Source organism: Anolis sagrei, chromosome 13, assembly GCF_037176765.1.
Source record: "Anolis sagrei isolate rAnoSag1 chromosome 13, rAnoSag1.mat, whole genome shotgun sequence".
Taxonomy (NCBI): Eukaryota; Metazoa; Chordata; class Lepidosauria; order Squamata; family Dactyloidae; genus Anolis; species Anolis sagrei.
Window position 1 is genome coordinate 4,874,154 of NC_090033.1, and position 16,273 is coordinate 4,890,426.

General features: G+C 45.7%; 1 protein-coding gene across 2 annotated transcripts in view; it reads right to left on the bottom strand.

Annotated features, from left to right (window-relative positions):
- The window catches only part of C1QTNF12 (C1q and TNF related 12), a 41,396-nt gene that overhangs the window by 6,852 nt on the left and 18,271 nt on the right, over nt 1-16,273 (bottom strand). For both annotated transcript variants that reach the window (XM_067473010.1, XM_060758975.2), the window contains 2 exons: nt 5,804-5,912; nt 4,353-4,443 (listed from right to left, as the gene is read on the bottom strand). In XM_067473010.1, the coding sequence (XP_067329111.1) occupies nt 4,353-4,443; nt 5,804-5,912 (200 nt within the window). The remainder of the gene's footprint in view (nt 1-4,352; nt 4,444-5,803; nt 5,913-16,273) is intronic.

Genomic DNA, 16,273 nt, shown 5'->3' on the forward strand with positions numbered 1-16,273 from the left:
CTGACCGGGAGGGAAAGGAAACTGAAAGGGAATCCATCCACACATGGTCAAACTGCATCTCTTGCCCAAGACTCACTGGGAAGGGAAGGAAACCAAAGGGAATCCATCCACATGGTAAAACTGTTTCTCTTGCCCAAGACTCACCGGGAAGGAAAGGAAATCAAAGGGAATCCATCCACACATGGTCAAACTGCATCTCTCGCCCAAGACTCACTGGGAAGGGAAGGAAACCAAAGGGAATCCATCCACACATGGTCAAACTGCATCTCTCGCCCAAGTCTCACCGGGAGGGAAAGGAAACGGAAGGGAATCCATCCACACAGGGTCAAACTGCTTCTCTCGCCCAAGACTCGTTGGGAGGGAAAGGAAATGGAAGGGAATCCATCCACACTGGGTCAAACTGCTTCTCTCGCCCAAGACTCACCGGGAGGGAAAGGAAACTGAAGTGAATCCATCCACACAGAGTCAAACTGCTTCTCTCGTCCAAGATTCACCGGGAAGGAAAGGAAATCGAAGGGAATTCATCCACACAGGGTCAAACTGCTTCTCTCGCCCAAGACTGACCAGGAGGGAAAGGAAACTGAAGGGAATCCATCCACACAGGGTCAAACTGCTTCTCTCGCCCAAGACTCACTGAGAGGGAAAGGAAACTGAAGGGAATCCATCCACACAGGGTAAAACTGCTTCTCTTGCCCAAGACTCGTCGGGAGGGAAAGGAAACGGAAGGGAATCCATCCACACAGGGTCAAACTGCTTCTCTCGCCCAAGACTCACCGGGAGGGAAAGGAAACCAAAGGAAATCCATCCACACAGGGTCAAACTGCTTCTCTTGCCCAAGACTCGTCGGGAGGGAAAGGAAACGGAAGGGAATCCATCCACACAGGGTCAAACTGCTTCTCTTGCCCAAGACTCACCGGGAGGGAAAGGAAACCAAAGGAAATCCATCCACACAGGGTCAAACTGCTTCTCTTGCCCAAGACTCGTCGGGAGGGAAAGGAAACGGAAGGGAATCCATCCACACAGGGTGAAACTGCTTCTCTCGCCCAAGACTCACCGGGAGGGAAAGGAAACCAAAGGAAATCCATCCACACTGGTTTGAAAAGCTGAATAATTTCCGACTCACTGATTCGTAACAGAAATGGCGGAAAAGGCTTCGGAAGGGCTTCCAGTTTCCTTAAAAACTTTGAAATCGCTTCAAAAAGGAAATCTTTCCGAATTACAAATATTCCGACAGAACCTAACCATGCCTAATATACATATACAGTGTCCCTACTTCGTGGAGTTTCATTTTTTGGTGTGGTCCTGGAATGTAACACCCGCAATAAGTGAGGAAACACTGTAGCAATGAAAATAATGTTATGGTTGGGGGTCACCACAACATGAGGGACTGTATTAATGGATGAAGCTTGAGAACTACTGCTCTAGATCCTCAACAAGGTACCCATCGCAATGTTCCATAGGTTAGAGCTATGGCTGTTGAAGTGAAACAATAGTGCTATAATTGTGTCGTGTGAATGGGCCTCTGGTCAAAGTAGGCCAATGACATGATATGGTAGGACAACTGTCCAGATGTTGATGGGCATTCCAGTTCATAGTCCTAGTCAAGATTTGCCATCCTGTGGTCTAAGTTTTTATTGTTAATGGAAAATACGATCTCAACTATATGCCATTCGGCCTAAGAGGCGCTCTGGAATAATCTCAAAATAGTCGGATTATGCTAAAATCTCTTGCCAAGCTACCAGGTTAGCTCCAGAGAGGAACATTATTACATCCAAAGCTTCTTCTTCTCCAGCCAACAAAAAATGTGAAGAACAAGGCCTGGAAGGTATCCTTTGAGGCTCAAATTCCTCAATAAATGGCTTAAGTGAGAACTTTTAATGGGGAGATCAGATCCATTTGAGAGGATGTGTTCCCAACTCTTGCTTCATGAGCACCGTGGGATTTCAAGGGCTGCCAGAAAGGTTACTTTTATTCTGCCAGGTGCGAAGGATTGAAGAACAACCAACTGGGAGAAGATCCAAAGTGGAAACGGTTCTGCCAGGAAAACGGAGAGGACGGCATTTGGAGGAAAGAGGAGGTGAACGCCACTGCCCTCTACTGCAAGGATGATTATGTTTCAGAGGTCGCTGCGGAGAGAGATGACTTCACTTGAGCCACTTTTCTAAGCTCGCAACATCTGCTCTCTGCGTGGAGAGATGGGGAATCTTCCGAGAAACATACCTACCACTCCATCACATTTACTAAATTCCACTAAATTTACTAAATTTAAGAGTGCTACACTTAAAATGTGGGAAACCACATTAAGTTGCGTTCAAGTGTAGGATAGAGCATTCTTTGCGCATTTTAAGCATGGAGGCAAGTATTCTTTTCAAATGTTTCAGGAGGTAGTGAGGAAGTGGATTTTTGGTAATGATCCGGAAATTTGGCCAATTCTGTAATGTGATGGTATTTGTTGCTGCCAGGTTTAAAATGAAACGTTTCCCCAATTAGTGGGAAGGGAAATTGTGGGAGGAGACAAAAGTACCCTTCCCTTCCTTCTGTGAAATGTTTGTGCCTTGTGTTGCATGGTAAAGCCAGGAAAGAAGGATGATGAGGATGATGACGATTATTATTATTATTTTACTGACACAAAAACACAGTGTGTCACAGCAAACGAGATATATAGGCTGGATTTTGCATCTCAAAATCACAAGTTGAATGCTTCCCAAGCATCTAGGACTGTGTGATGTATATTATTATTATTATTATTATTATTATTATTATTATTATTAGGTTCTTGTGGGTTTTTTTGGGCTATAGAGCCATGTTCTAGAGGCATGCCTCTAGAACAGGCATGGGGAACCTTCGGCCCTCCAGGTGTGGTGGACTTCAACTCCCACAATTCCTTGAGGCCAAGGTAAGCCTTTGGGGCGAATGCCGAGCCTCAAGGAATTGTGGGAGTTGAAGTCCACCACACCTGGAGGGCCGAAGGTTCCTGACCCCTGCTCTAGAACATGGCTCTATAGCCCGAAAAAAACCCCACAAGAACCTAGTGATTCCAGCCATGAAAGCCTTCGACAATACATTATTATTATTATTATTATTATTATATCTCCATGCTGTGCAGTCCTGGGAGTTATAGTTTCCCAAGGTCCATGCCCTTCTCTGGGTGCATTTACACAATGGGCACCACAATTGAAGAGAGATATTGACAAGCTGGAATGTGTCCAACGGAGGGCGACTGAAATGATCAAGGGTCTGGAGAACAAGCCCTATGAGGAGCGGCTTAAAGAGCTGGGCATGTTTAGCCTGAAGAAGAGAAGGCTGAGAGGAGACATGATGTCAAAGGATGTCATAGGGAGGGGGGAGCAAGCTTGTTTTCTGCTTCCCTGGAGACTAGGACGCAATGGAACAATGGCTTCCAACTACAAGAAAGGAGATTCCATCTGAACATGAGGAAGAACTTCCTGACTGCGAGAGCTGTTCAGCAGTGGAACTCTCTGCCCCAGAGTGTGGTGAAGGCTCCTTCTTTGGAGGCTTTTAAACAGAGGCTGGATGGCCATCTGTTGGGGGTGCTTTGAATGCAATTTTCTTGCTTCTTGGTAGGGGGTTAGATTGGAAGTCCCATGAGGTCTCCTCCAACTCTAGGATTCTCTGATTCTATGGAATGAATGCTCTTGGACTCCACTTTAAATACCATAGCTTCATACTATGCGGTCCTGGGAGTTATAGTTTCCCAAGGTCCATATCCTTCTCTAGGTGCATCTGCACTGGCGAATAAATGCAGTTGGGGCCTAATTTAAATGCTATTATTATTATTATTATTATTATTATTATTATTATTAATCTGCCATGTCTCCATGCTGTGCAGTCCTGGGAGGCATAGTTTTCCAAGGTCCATACCCTTCTCTTGGTGCATTTGCAGTATAGAATGAATGCCCTTGCACCCACTTTAAATGCCATGGCTCCTCCTGGGAGTTACTGGGAAAATAGCTCACAAAGTTGGACAAGATCCACAGAATATTGACAGAATGCGACATCGTGGAGAAGTAAAAGTTGGGAAGCCAAGCAGGAAAGGAAGCTAGGATGGTGCGAACGGGAAAAAAAGGAGGAAAGAAGAAACACAGAGAGTGTAGAGGAATGGGAAAAGTGTTGATAGTGATAATAGGGCTGATTTTGTCCCCAAATGTTCTCAAATGACCCTTTCCACCACATCTGGAGGCATGCTGCAACATTACATTTTTGTAAATGTCTTCCTCCAAAGCTTACGTTGGAAAACAAAACAGAGATGAAGGGAAAGTAAAATGGAAAAGCTGGAATTCTGACTCCATGGCCAGCCCTCCATTATAAAGCCCAAAAGGGGTATCACTCACGTGTATCGATGGCAAAGGGATTCAATGCAGATCAGCACCCGGATGTTGTCTCTCGCACGGAGCTGAAGCTTGCTTTTCAGCTCGCTGTGATCTTGGGAAGGAAGAAAGGAAGAATGAGCCCAAAATGAAACAAAGCAAAGCATGTTTACAAAAATGAGAGCTCCGTTCAAATGTCAGGAAATGGATATTTAAACATTTAATGTGCAGGTCACATTTCAAAGCTCCCTGCTTCAGCAGTGATGGCACGATTGTCAGCATAGATGAAACTCTCTGTCCCTTCTGGAAGTGGTTAATCATTTGTGTAAAGGTTAAACATTGATGGAGCAAGCTGGTTCTCTCTATAATAGACAGTAAGAGCACCTAAAGCTTCAGAGAGCTTCTGCTCAGCCCTTTCAAAGCTCACTGTTTGGGTGGTGATGGCATGATCGTCAGCATAGATGAAACTTCTGTCTCTTCTGTGAGTGGCTGGTCATGTATGTCAATGTTAAACATTGATGGTGCAAACTAGTTTTCCCTGTAATAGGCAGTAAGAGCACCTAAAGCTTTGGAGAGCTTCTGCTCAACCCTTTCAAAGCTCACTGGTTGGGTGGTGATGGCATGATCATCAGCATAGATGAAACTCTCTGTCCCTTCTGGCAGTGGTTGATCATTTGTGTAAAGGTTAAACACTGATGAAGCAAGCTGGTTCTCTCTATAATAGGCAGTAAGAGCACCTAAAGCTTTGAAGAGCTTCTGCTCAACCCTTTCAAAGCTCACTCTTTGGGCGGTGATGGCACAATTGTCAGCATAGATGAAACTCTCTGTCCCTTCTGGCAGTGGCTGGTCATGTGTGTAAATGTTAAACATTGATGGTGGAAGCTGGTTTTCCCTGTAATAGGCAGTAAGAGTACCTAAAGCTTCAGTTCAGCCCTTTCAAAGCTCACTGTTTGGGCAGTGATGGCATGATCATCAGCATAGATGAAACTCTCTGTCCCTTCTGGAAGTGGCTAATCATTTGTGTAAAGGTTAAAAATTGTTGGTGCAAGCTGGTTTTCTCTTTAATAGGTCATAAGAGCACCTAAAGCTTTGGAGAGCTTCTGCTCAACCCTTTCAAAGCTCACTGGTTGGGTGGTGATGGCATGATCGTCAGCATAGATGAAACTCTCTGTCCCTTCTGGCAGTGGCTGGTCATGTGTGTAAAGGTTAAACACTGATTAAGCAAGCTGGTTTTCTCTTTAATAGGTCGTAAGAGCACCTAAAGCTTTGGAGAGCTTCTGCTCAATCCTTTCAAAGCTCACTGTCTGGGTGGTGATGGCATGATCATCAGCATAGATGAAACTCTCTGTCCCTTCTGGTGGTGGCTGGTCATTTGTGTAAATGTTAAACCTTGATGGAGCAAGCACGCTCCCCTGAGGCAGACCGTTCTGAAATGATACACTTGGCAAAGGGAAGTGACAAGATACCGCACTCACCAATGTGGACGTTAGCCGAGAACTGATAAATGCCTGATATGGATGCTGTGAATCTTCCTGTGGTTAAGTTCAGCCCCGATCCTCGGAGGAAAGCTCCTTTGGCCAAAGGCTGTGGAGGGAAAAAAAAGAACATCATATTGAATCGAATGAGCCAGATATGCCTCCTCTGTAATCAGTTATCCCCCATTGCGGGCCCCCTTCCTTTGGGTCCTTTCGGCATTACGGTATTTCTTCAATTATTAAACATCTCAAAAAATATCAAAAACGACTACCACTTCACCCGCTTCATAGGAAATTGCTACAAAACAGGAGCTTTTTTGTTGAGTTCCAGGGCCAGAGAAGGAGATGGCGGAAACAGAAGAACGGCCTGCCTCAGAGGAGTGATATTTCGCTCACATAATAATAATAATAATAATTATTATTATTATTATTATTATTATTATTATTCTGCCCTTCTTTCCATGGAGACTCAGAGTAGATTACAAGATTTACACACACAGGCAAACATTCAATGCCTTTACAATCATATACAATGAGACATGCAAACACAAACAAAGGCAAAGGCTTCTCCTTTCATTTCTGGCTTCTAGAGGTGGTGCTCATTTCTGGCTCCGGGGAAGTCCTTTCTTCCATTTCCAAGGCGAGGAGCCTGTGTTGTCACCTTGTGGTTGTGTGGCTGATAAGATTGCTTGGAGCATCTCTTTGCCTTTTCCCGCTGAAGCAGTACCTATTTATCTACTCACATTTGCATGTCTTGGAACTGCTAGGTTGGCCGGAGCTGGAGCTTTTTAAAAATCGTGTCAGAAGTGAGTGTGAGAGAATAGACATTGCCCAGGGGATGCCTGAATGTGTTACCATCCTGTGGGAGGCTTCTCTCATGTCCCTGCATGGGAAGCTGGAGCTGACAGATGGGAGCTCACCTCGTCTCGGATTCAAACCGCCAACCTTCAGGCACAACCGCAGCTCCTACTATCCTGACTGAGCAGAGCAAACATCAGCCTTCCAGAAGTTACTGTTTCACAAACTCCCATCAGCTTTAGTCATGAGCTGGAGCTGACAGACGGGAGCTCACTCCGTCTTGCGGATTTGAACTACCGACCTTCAGGTCAGGAGTTCAGCAGCACAAGGGGTTAACCCATTGCGCGACCACAGCTCCTACTATCCTGATTGAGCAGAGCAAACATCAGCCTTCCAGAAGTTACTGTTTCACAAACTCCCATCAGCTTTAGTCATGAGCTGGAGCTGACAGACGGGAGCTCACTCTGTCTTGCGGATTTGAACTACTGACTTTCAGGTCAGGAGTTCAGCAGCACAAGGGGTTAACCCATTGCGCGACCACAGCTCCTACTATCCTGATTGAGCAGAGCAAACATCAGCCTTCCAGATGTTACTGTATCAAAAACTCCTATCGGCTTTAGTCATGAGCTGGAGCTGACAGATGGGAGCTCATTCCATCTTGCGGTTCTGAAGTACTGACTTTCAAGTCAGCAGTTCAGCAGCACAAGGTTTAACCTGTTGAGCCACAGTTCAGCAGCACAAGGGTTTAACCCATTGTGCCACTGCAGCACATCAATCTTGGATGGCCGATCTCAGGCCCTTATATAGTATCGGAATCTAAACCAGTCGTTAGAAGGAAGTGCCGAAGACGTATATAAACTTAACATAGGTTGGATGCCAACTTTGTCCTCATATATCCATTCGCACCAATATGGAACCTAGTAAACGTCAACTGTACCATCAGGCCTCACTCATCTCCAATGTGGCATTGAAGTGCCCATCTCAAACTGTTTACAGAAGAGGAATGACTTCTGTGGCCAAAAGATTAAGACGGCACGACGTTTCGGAACGAAAACACCCGGGTACTCCGGCGGGCTGGTTTCGAAACTGTCAAGTACGTATAGATTTCGGAGCAAATCCAATTCTACCAATGTAGGACCCAATCTACTGGGAACAGTAGCATTGGAGTGCCCATCTCAAGCTGTTTACAGGAGAGGAATGACTTGCGTGGCCAAAAGATTACGATGGCACAACGTTTCGGAACGAAAACACCCGGGTACTCCGGTGGGCTGTTTCCGAAACAGTCAAGTACGGATAGGTTTCAGAGCAAATCCAGTTCTACCAATTTAGGACCCAATCTACTAGGGAAAGAGCTCACTCATCTCCAACGTGGCATTGGAGTGCCCATCTCAAGCTGTTTAAAGGAGAGGAATGATTTCTGTGGCCAAAAGATTATGATGGCACGACGTTTCGGACCGAAAACACCCGGGTACTCCGGTGGGCTGTTTTCGAAACCGTCAAGTACGGATAGGTTTCGGAGCAAATCCAATTCTACCAATTTAGGACCCAATCTACTGGGAACAGAGCTCACTCATCAACATGGCATTGGAGTGCCCATCTCAAGCTCTTTACAGGAGAGGAATGACTTCTGTGGCCAAAAGATTAAGATGGTACGACGTTTCGGAACGAAAACACCCGGGTACTCCAGCGGGTTGGTTTCGTAACTGTCAAGTATGGATAGGTTTCGGAGCAAATCCAATTCTACCAATTTAGGACCCAATCTACTGGGATCAGAGCTCACTCATCTCCATTGGAGTGCCCATTTCAAGCTGTTTAAAGGAGGGGAATGACTTCTGTGGCCAAAAGATTAAGATGGCACGATGTTTCGGAACAAAAACACCCGGGTACTCCGGCGGGTTGGTTTCGAAACTGTCAAGTACGGATAGGTTTCGGAGCAAATCCAATTCTACCAATTTAGGACCCAATCTACTGGGAACAATATGGGACCAAAGGGCAAGAGAGTCCCAAACCATTTCCCATATTTCCGAAGGCCCAATTTTTCCTGGGTGGCTTCGGGCACTCCTGGGCCACCCTAATTGCTTTCTTCTGTGGAGGGAGGGCTTAGCGGCTTCTGTTTTCCCTTTGCCGTCCTTTCGACGTTTTGCAAGCCCCAAAGCCCCCGGTTTAGTGGCTCCCATTGCGAGGGAGACGGCTCCAGCCCTAGAGATTATCAGACTTAGGCTAAAATAAACTCGGCAGCGGCGTGTTTATTGTTTCCTTTGGCTCGTGTGGTGTGGGTTTGGCTTGGGAGAGACAGAGAGAAGGAGAGAAATTAGCTCCAAAGTGCCAAAAAATATTAAAAAGTCCATTAATGGCAGCTTTTAATGGAGTCACATCAGTTTTTTGGGAATTGGTGGGTGTTCCTTTGAATTGGGAGCCAGCCTATATTTGCCTGTTGAACTAGTTTGTGTGTTGGATTATCCATGGATTTTGGTATGCATGTGTGTGTATCTATATCTGTGTGTGTCTATGCGTGTGCATGCGTGTGTATCTATATCTGTGTGTGTCTATACATAATATTAAATTCAATAAATATCAATATATTATTATTATATTATATTATATTATTATACATTATATTAAAAATCAGTGTTTGTATCTGTGTGTGTATATGTGTGTATATATGTGTGTGTGTGTGCATGTGTGTAGTGTGTATATACATATATTATATTAAATTTAATACATATATATTATATTATTATATTATTATATTATTATATTGTACTAGCTTGGGGACCAGGCGCTGCCCGGGTTATTTGAGAAAGGAATTGTGTATCAAGGTTGGTCTTTATCAGTTATTTATATTGCTCGCAGTGGTCTCAGGAAGTTAGTGAAGGTACTGCGAGTCCCATAATCTCTGGTCCATCCTCCTCCAAATTGCACCAGAATGGAGAGTGGGTTTTGGGGGTTCTGTGTGCCAAGTTTTGTTCTTGATCAATCATTGGATGAGGGTCACGGTGGTCTCGGAAAGTGAGTTTAGGTACTGCAAGTCCCATCATCCATAGTCTGTTCTCCCCCAAACCTCACCAGAATGTTGAGTTGGCCAAGGGGGCTCTCTGTGCCAAGTTTGGTCTTGATCGGACATTAGATGAGGGTTGCAGCAGTCTTGGGAAGGGAGTGGAGGTACTTGAAGTCCCATCATCCATGGTCTGTCCTCCTCAAAAGTGCACCAGGATATAGAGTGGGTCATGGGGACTCTGTGTGCCAAGTTTGGTCTTGATCAGTCATTGGCAAGGGTCTCAGTGGTCTCAGGAAGTGAGTGAAGTGACTGCAAGTCCCATCATCCATTGTCAAATTCTTCCAAACCGCACCAGGATGTAGAGTGGGTCATGTGGGCTCTCTGTGTAAATTGTGATCCTGATCCATCATTGTTGGCAGTTGTAATGGTCTTAGGAAGGGAGTGCAGGTATTGCAAGTCCCATCGTCCATGGTGCATCCTCCTCCAAACTGCACCAGGATGTAGATTGCGTCATGGAGACTCGGTGTGCCACATGTGGTCTTTTCGGTAATTGGATGAGGGTTGAAGTGGTCTCAAGAATTGAGCAAAGGTACTGCAAGTCCCATAATCCATGGTCCATCCCTGGCCAAACCACACCAGGACGTAAAGTGGGTCATGAGAGGTCTATGTGCCAAGTTTGGTCCTGATCAGTCATTGGATGAGGTTAACAGCGGTCTCAGAATGTGAGTGATGGTACTGCAAGTCCCATTATCCATGGTCTATCCTCCTCCAAACTGCAGTAGGATGTAGAGTGAGTTATGGGGGTTCTGTGTGCCAAGTTTGGTCTGTATTGGTAATTTTCTGACCCAGCCCCCTCTGGCCTTTTCCTTTCCTCTCTTTGTCATCTCGGAATCTTGGAATTGAGGCTGGCCAATCAGAGACCATATGCAAATTTCCTTCTCTCATGTCTCCGTTTCTGTCATGAATCCTTTTCTCCACCAGGGGCTCCTGTTGCAGCTGGCCAATCAGAGACCATATGCAAATAGCACCACAGCGGCAGCCAATCAGAAAGCTGGCACATACCCGGTCGCACCGCCACACTTCCGCCGCATACAAACGTTGACTTTTATTATATACATAGATTAGTATACATTATATTAAAAGTCAGTGTTTGTATGTGGGTATGTGTGTATGTATGTATGTGGGTATGTGTATGTATGTGGCAGCTTTCTGATTGGTTGCCACTTCCACAGGCCACTGCGAACCCCACGAAAGATGGACCTGGACCAAACTTGGCACACAGAAACCCCATGATCCATTTACGTGCTGGTGCAGTTTGTATATGTGCATGTATCTGTGTATCTGGCAACTTTCTGATTGGCTGCCGCTTCCACAGGACACTGCAACCCCCACAAATGTTGGACCCGGACCAAACTTGGAACACATGACCCACTTTACATCCTGGTCCGTTTTGGGAGAGGATGGATCTTGGATGATGGGACTGTATAAGGGATTCTCAAGGTCTCAAGCCTGGGAAAGACTCTGCACCTGGTCAGTTATCTCCAGGTGCAGATTTTAATGGAGCCTTGAACAGAAGAAGTGCTCTTAACCAGCAAAGACAAACAAATCAGAAATTAAGGTGCTCGGTCCGATTAGAGCAGAAGCTAGAAGTGAAACCAAAAATGAGGAAAAATCCGTTCCTAGCTGTTTGGGAAACAAAGTAGACATATAAGTGCCAAGTACTGAGTCTAGCTTCAGACGAAGCAATGTTGGATTCACGATAAGTTCTTCATGCCAAATTCCTGGACTTTTGCCTTTGTTTGATTCCAGTTTGCTGTAATTTCGCCTTTGAAATCAAGCCTCTAGTTTCATGGACTTCTTTGGACTATTTCTCTTTGGGTTAATTGCTCTTTTTCACTCCCTAATCAATTGGATTTACCTTTTTCTGTGGATTACTTTTTATTGCTTTGGCTTTTACTACCCTCAACAAACTGCTTGCTATTTTAACCCAATTGTGTGGTGTTTAAAGTCCAAGGGAACCCTGGTTTGGAGTGCAGCAATTCTAGAGAGATCTGCCTTTCCAGATCTCTCTCTTTGGGGGCTTTCAATCCCCGCTTTCATCCCTTTTTGGTGAGTTACTTTGTATTGCTTTGGCTTTTATTACCTTCAATAAACTGCTTGCTATTTTAACTCAACTGTGTGGTGTTGAAAGTCTGAGGGAATCCTGCTCTGGAGTGCAACAATCCTAGACAGATCTGCCTTTCCAGATCTCTGAGGGCTTTCAATCCCCTCTTTCATCCCTTTTTGGTGGATTATTTTTTATTGCTTTGGCTTTTATTACCTTTAATAAACTGCTTGCTATTTTAACTCAACTGTGTGGTGTTTGAAGTCTGAGGGAATCCTGCTCTGGAGTGCAACAATCCTAGACAGATTGTTGAAGTCTGAGGGAATCCTGCTCTGGAGTGCAACAATCCTAGACAGATCTGCCTTTCCAGATCTCTCTCTTTGAGGGCTTTCAATCCCCTCTTTCATCCCTTTTTGGTGGATTACTTTTTATTGCTTTGGCTTTTATTACCTTCAATAAACTGCTTGCTATTTTAAGTCAACTGTGTGGTGTTTAAAGTCTGAGTGGATCCTGCTCTGGAGTGCAACAATCCCAGACAGATCTGCCTTTCCAGATCTCTCTCTTTGGGGGCTTTCAATCCCCGCTTTCATCCCTTTTTGATGGATTACTTTTTATTGCTTTGGCTTTTATTACCTGCAATAAACTGCTTGCTATTTTAAGTCAACTGTGTGGTGTTTAAAGTCTGAGTGGATCCTGCTCTGGAGTGCAACAATCCTAGACAGATCTGCCTTTCCAGATCTCTCTCTTTGGGGGCTTTCAATCCCCGCTTTCCAGATATACTCTGAAGCTGGCAGTCCTCTTTGACAGCTCCATTTCTTCCCTGCTTCATTAAAAGCAATTAAACCCAAACGAGACAGAGACTTAATTCCCCTGAAACCACTGGCTTGAAATGGGAGGCAATTTCCCGGCACCAGTAAATTGCCACTTGATAAAACATTCCTGTTTCTTCATGTCCTGCTCCCTTTCCTTCTCTCTCTCTGCCCCTCCTTTGCAGATGAAAGCAAAGACAGAGTCAACATGGGGCTTCCAGGAAAGAGAAACCAGGCGTGGGCTTCCCAACCTGACTTCAGTTCCATCATCCTTGACAGTCTTGGAGACAAAGTCCTCAGATCTCAAGGGGTTAAGACCACAAGAATATACTCTATGGGTCTAGACCAGGCCTGGACATACTTCGGCCTTCCGGGTGTTTTTGGACTCCAACTCCCACAATTCCTAACAGCCTACCGGCTGTAGATCCAACCTTAGAATGAATAGGACAGTAGACAAGGACCTGAAACCACAAGGTGAACAGGAGTCAACAGTGGCTTCAAAAAGCCAATGTGATTCTTGTCATCAATAGGAGTCTAGTGTATAGATCAGGTCTCAACAACTTACAGTCCTCTAGGTGTTTTTGACTTTAGCACCCAGGACTCCTGACCACTGGACAAGCTCGATAGGGCTTCTGGGAGTTGCAGGCCAAAACGCCTGGAGGGATGCATTGTATAGCCAATACAGACCAGTTATGGGTAAACCCCAGCCCACGGGTCAGAAGCAGCCCCTTGAGCTCGTTTCTCAGGCCCTCCTCTCTCTTACCATCCTATCCTTCCTTCCTTCTCCCTTTTCCGTCTCCCTTCCCTTTCTATCTCCTTCCCTTCCACCGCTTCGTCCTTCCTTCCTTCTTTCACTCTCTCCCTCTTTCTCCTTCCTTCCTACTTCCCTTTCTTCTTTCCAAACTTCCCTTCCATTCTTTCTTTCCTCCCTTATCTCTTTCCTCCTTCCTCCCTTCCCTCCCTCTTTCTCCTTCCATTCTTCTCTTTCACCCTTTCAAATTTCCTTCCCTCTTTCATCCCTCTCTCTCTTTCTCCTTCCTTCCTTCTCTCTTTCCTTTATCCTTCTCTTCCCTTTTGTCTTTCCCTCTTTCCTCCCTCCTTCCCTTTCTCCTTCTTCCCTTCCCTTTTGTCTTCCCCTCTTTCCTCCCTCTTTCCCTTTCTCCTTCTTTCCTTCTCTTTTGTCTTTCCTTCCTTCTCCCCTTCATCCATTCCCTTCCACCCTTCATTCCTTCCATCCTTCCCTTCCACCCTTTCTTCTCTCTTTCCTCCCTCTTTCTCCTTCCTTCATTCCTTCCTTCCTGTCTTTCTTTCTTTCCTTTATCCTTCCCTTCCATCCATCCTTCCCTTCCTTCTCCCTTTCCTTCTCTCTTTCCTTCCTTCCTTCCTTCCTTCCTTCCTTCCTTCCTTCCTTCCTTCTTCCTTCCATCCATCCATCCATCTATCCATCCTTCTCTTCCACCATTTTGCCCTTCCTTTATTCCCTCTTTCCTCCCTCTCTCCCTCTTTCTCCTTCCTTCCCTTTAGTCTTTCCTTCCTTCTCCCTTACCTTTCCCCATTCTCTTTTACCTTTCCTTCCATCCTCCCCTTCCATCCTTCCTTCCTTCCCCATTTCCTCCCTCTCTCCATCTTTCTCCTTCCTTCCCTTTTGTCTTTCCTTCCTTCTCTCTTCCCTTCCTCCTTCCCTTCCTCACTTCCATCCTTTCTTTCCATCCTTTCATCTTTCCTTCCCTTTTGCCTTTCCTTTCTTCCCTCTTCCTTCCCTCCTTCCCTTTCTCCCTCTTTCCCCTTCCTTCCTCCCTCCCTTCCTTCTCTCTTTCCTCTCTCTCTCCTTCCATCCTTCCATCACCGGGAAGCCAGTCCTCTTTGCTGAGACTGCTAGCATATGGTCCCCAAGTTTGCCCATGCCTGGCATAGACTCATTGTTTTTAAGCAGAGGCTGGATGGACCTCTGTTGAGAGTGCTTTGACTGTGTCTTACTATAAAGCTACAGAAGGGGGTTGACTAGATGGTCTTTGGGCTCCCTTCCAACTCTAGGATTATGCTATCTTTCTAAGACGGCCTTGGTATAATATTTTGGGAGCAGGCGAGAGCGACTGTCCCGTCAGGTACAAACGGGCCAAATGATTTCTCAAGGATACGTCTGGTGCCATCCTAATTGAGCCTGAGAAGGAGGCTCATGACAACTTAATAGCCATCCGTCTGGGGTGGAATCGAGGGCGTCGGATACTTGGCGGATACCTGGGGCTTCCCCATGCCAAGAAGGAGGGCATCCGTGCCAACCTTTGGGCCTGGTTTGGAGCCTGAATGTGGCCACATGCCTGCGGGCTGTGTCAACATGACGACAGGGTGCTGCATGCCAAAAGGGAATCTACTGCATAGACTTGTGCATAAGTTGACCTCATGTATAAGTTGATGGCGAATTCTCACACCAAAAGCGATGGGGGTAAGTCGAGGTCAACGTATACACAAGTTTGGGGGCCAAAATTGTGGACTTTGATATGACCTATGGATAAGTCACCTCCTCCCTTTTTCATATGGAAGGCTCCAAGTGACCTCATCTGCAAAACAATGCGATTCTAGGCCGCATCAATAGGAGTCCAGTGTCAAGATCAAGGGCAGTCATAGTCCTACTCTGTTCTGCTTTGGCGAGACCTCACCTGGAATAAAACTATGTCCAGTTCTGGGCATCACAATTCAAGAAGAACTTTGGCCAGAGATGGTCAACCGAAATGGTCTAAGATTTAGAAGCCAAGGCCTAGGAGGAGAGGCTTAGGGAACTTGGAGAAAAGTTAAGCATGCCCAGAGAAAGGGACACGAGAGACAGGTTTCTGTTTGTAAAAGGGTATCACATTTTACAAATTGCAGGAAAGAATTCAAATTGCAGAAAATGACATTCCAGCTAAACATTAGGAAGAACTTCTTGACGGTGGAATACACTGCCTTGGATTCAATCTCTGGTGATTCTTAAGCAGAGGCTGGATGGACATCTGTCAGGAATCTTTTGATTGTGTCTTCCTGCCTGGCAGAAGGAGGTTGGACTGGATGGCACTGAGATCTTTTCCAACTTTAGGATTCTAGGGATTTATAGTCAGCGCTCTCTAGACACAGGTGCCCAATTAATTCAGCATCTCCTACTTAACAATCACCAGAAGTGAAGTAATTTCTCCTTGTTCCATTATTGCTCCATGAATGCTGGTAATAAGTCTTCAGTATCAGGAGGCCCCAACCCACCTCCACCCCTGCCCCCCCCCCCCACCTTGATCCAATCTCCTCAGATCAAGAAAGACCACTCCATATTTCTGAATGTCAGGAATCTTTTGATTGCGTCTTCCTGCCTGGCAGAAGGGGGTTGGACTGGATGGCACTGAGATCTTTTCCAACTTTAGGATTCTAGGGATTTATAGTCAGCGCTCTCCAGACACAGGTGCCCAATTAATTCAGCATCTCCTACTTAACAATCTCAAGAAGTGGAGTAATCTCTCCTTGTTCCATTCTTGCTCAATGAATGCTGGTAATAAGTCTTCAGTATCAGGAGGCCCCCACCCACCTCCACCCCTGCCCCCCACCTTGATCCAATCTCCTCAGATCAAGAAAGACCACCCCATATTTCTGAATGTCAGGAATCTTTTGATTGTGTCTTCCTGCCTGGCAGAAGGGGGTTGGACTGGATGGCACTGAGATCTTTTCCAACTCTAGGGATTTATAGTCAGCGCTCTCCAGACACAGGTGCCCAATTAATTCAGCATCTCCTACTTAACAAT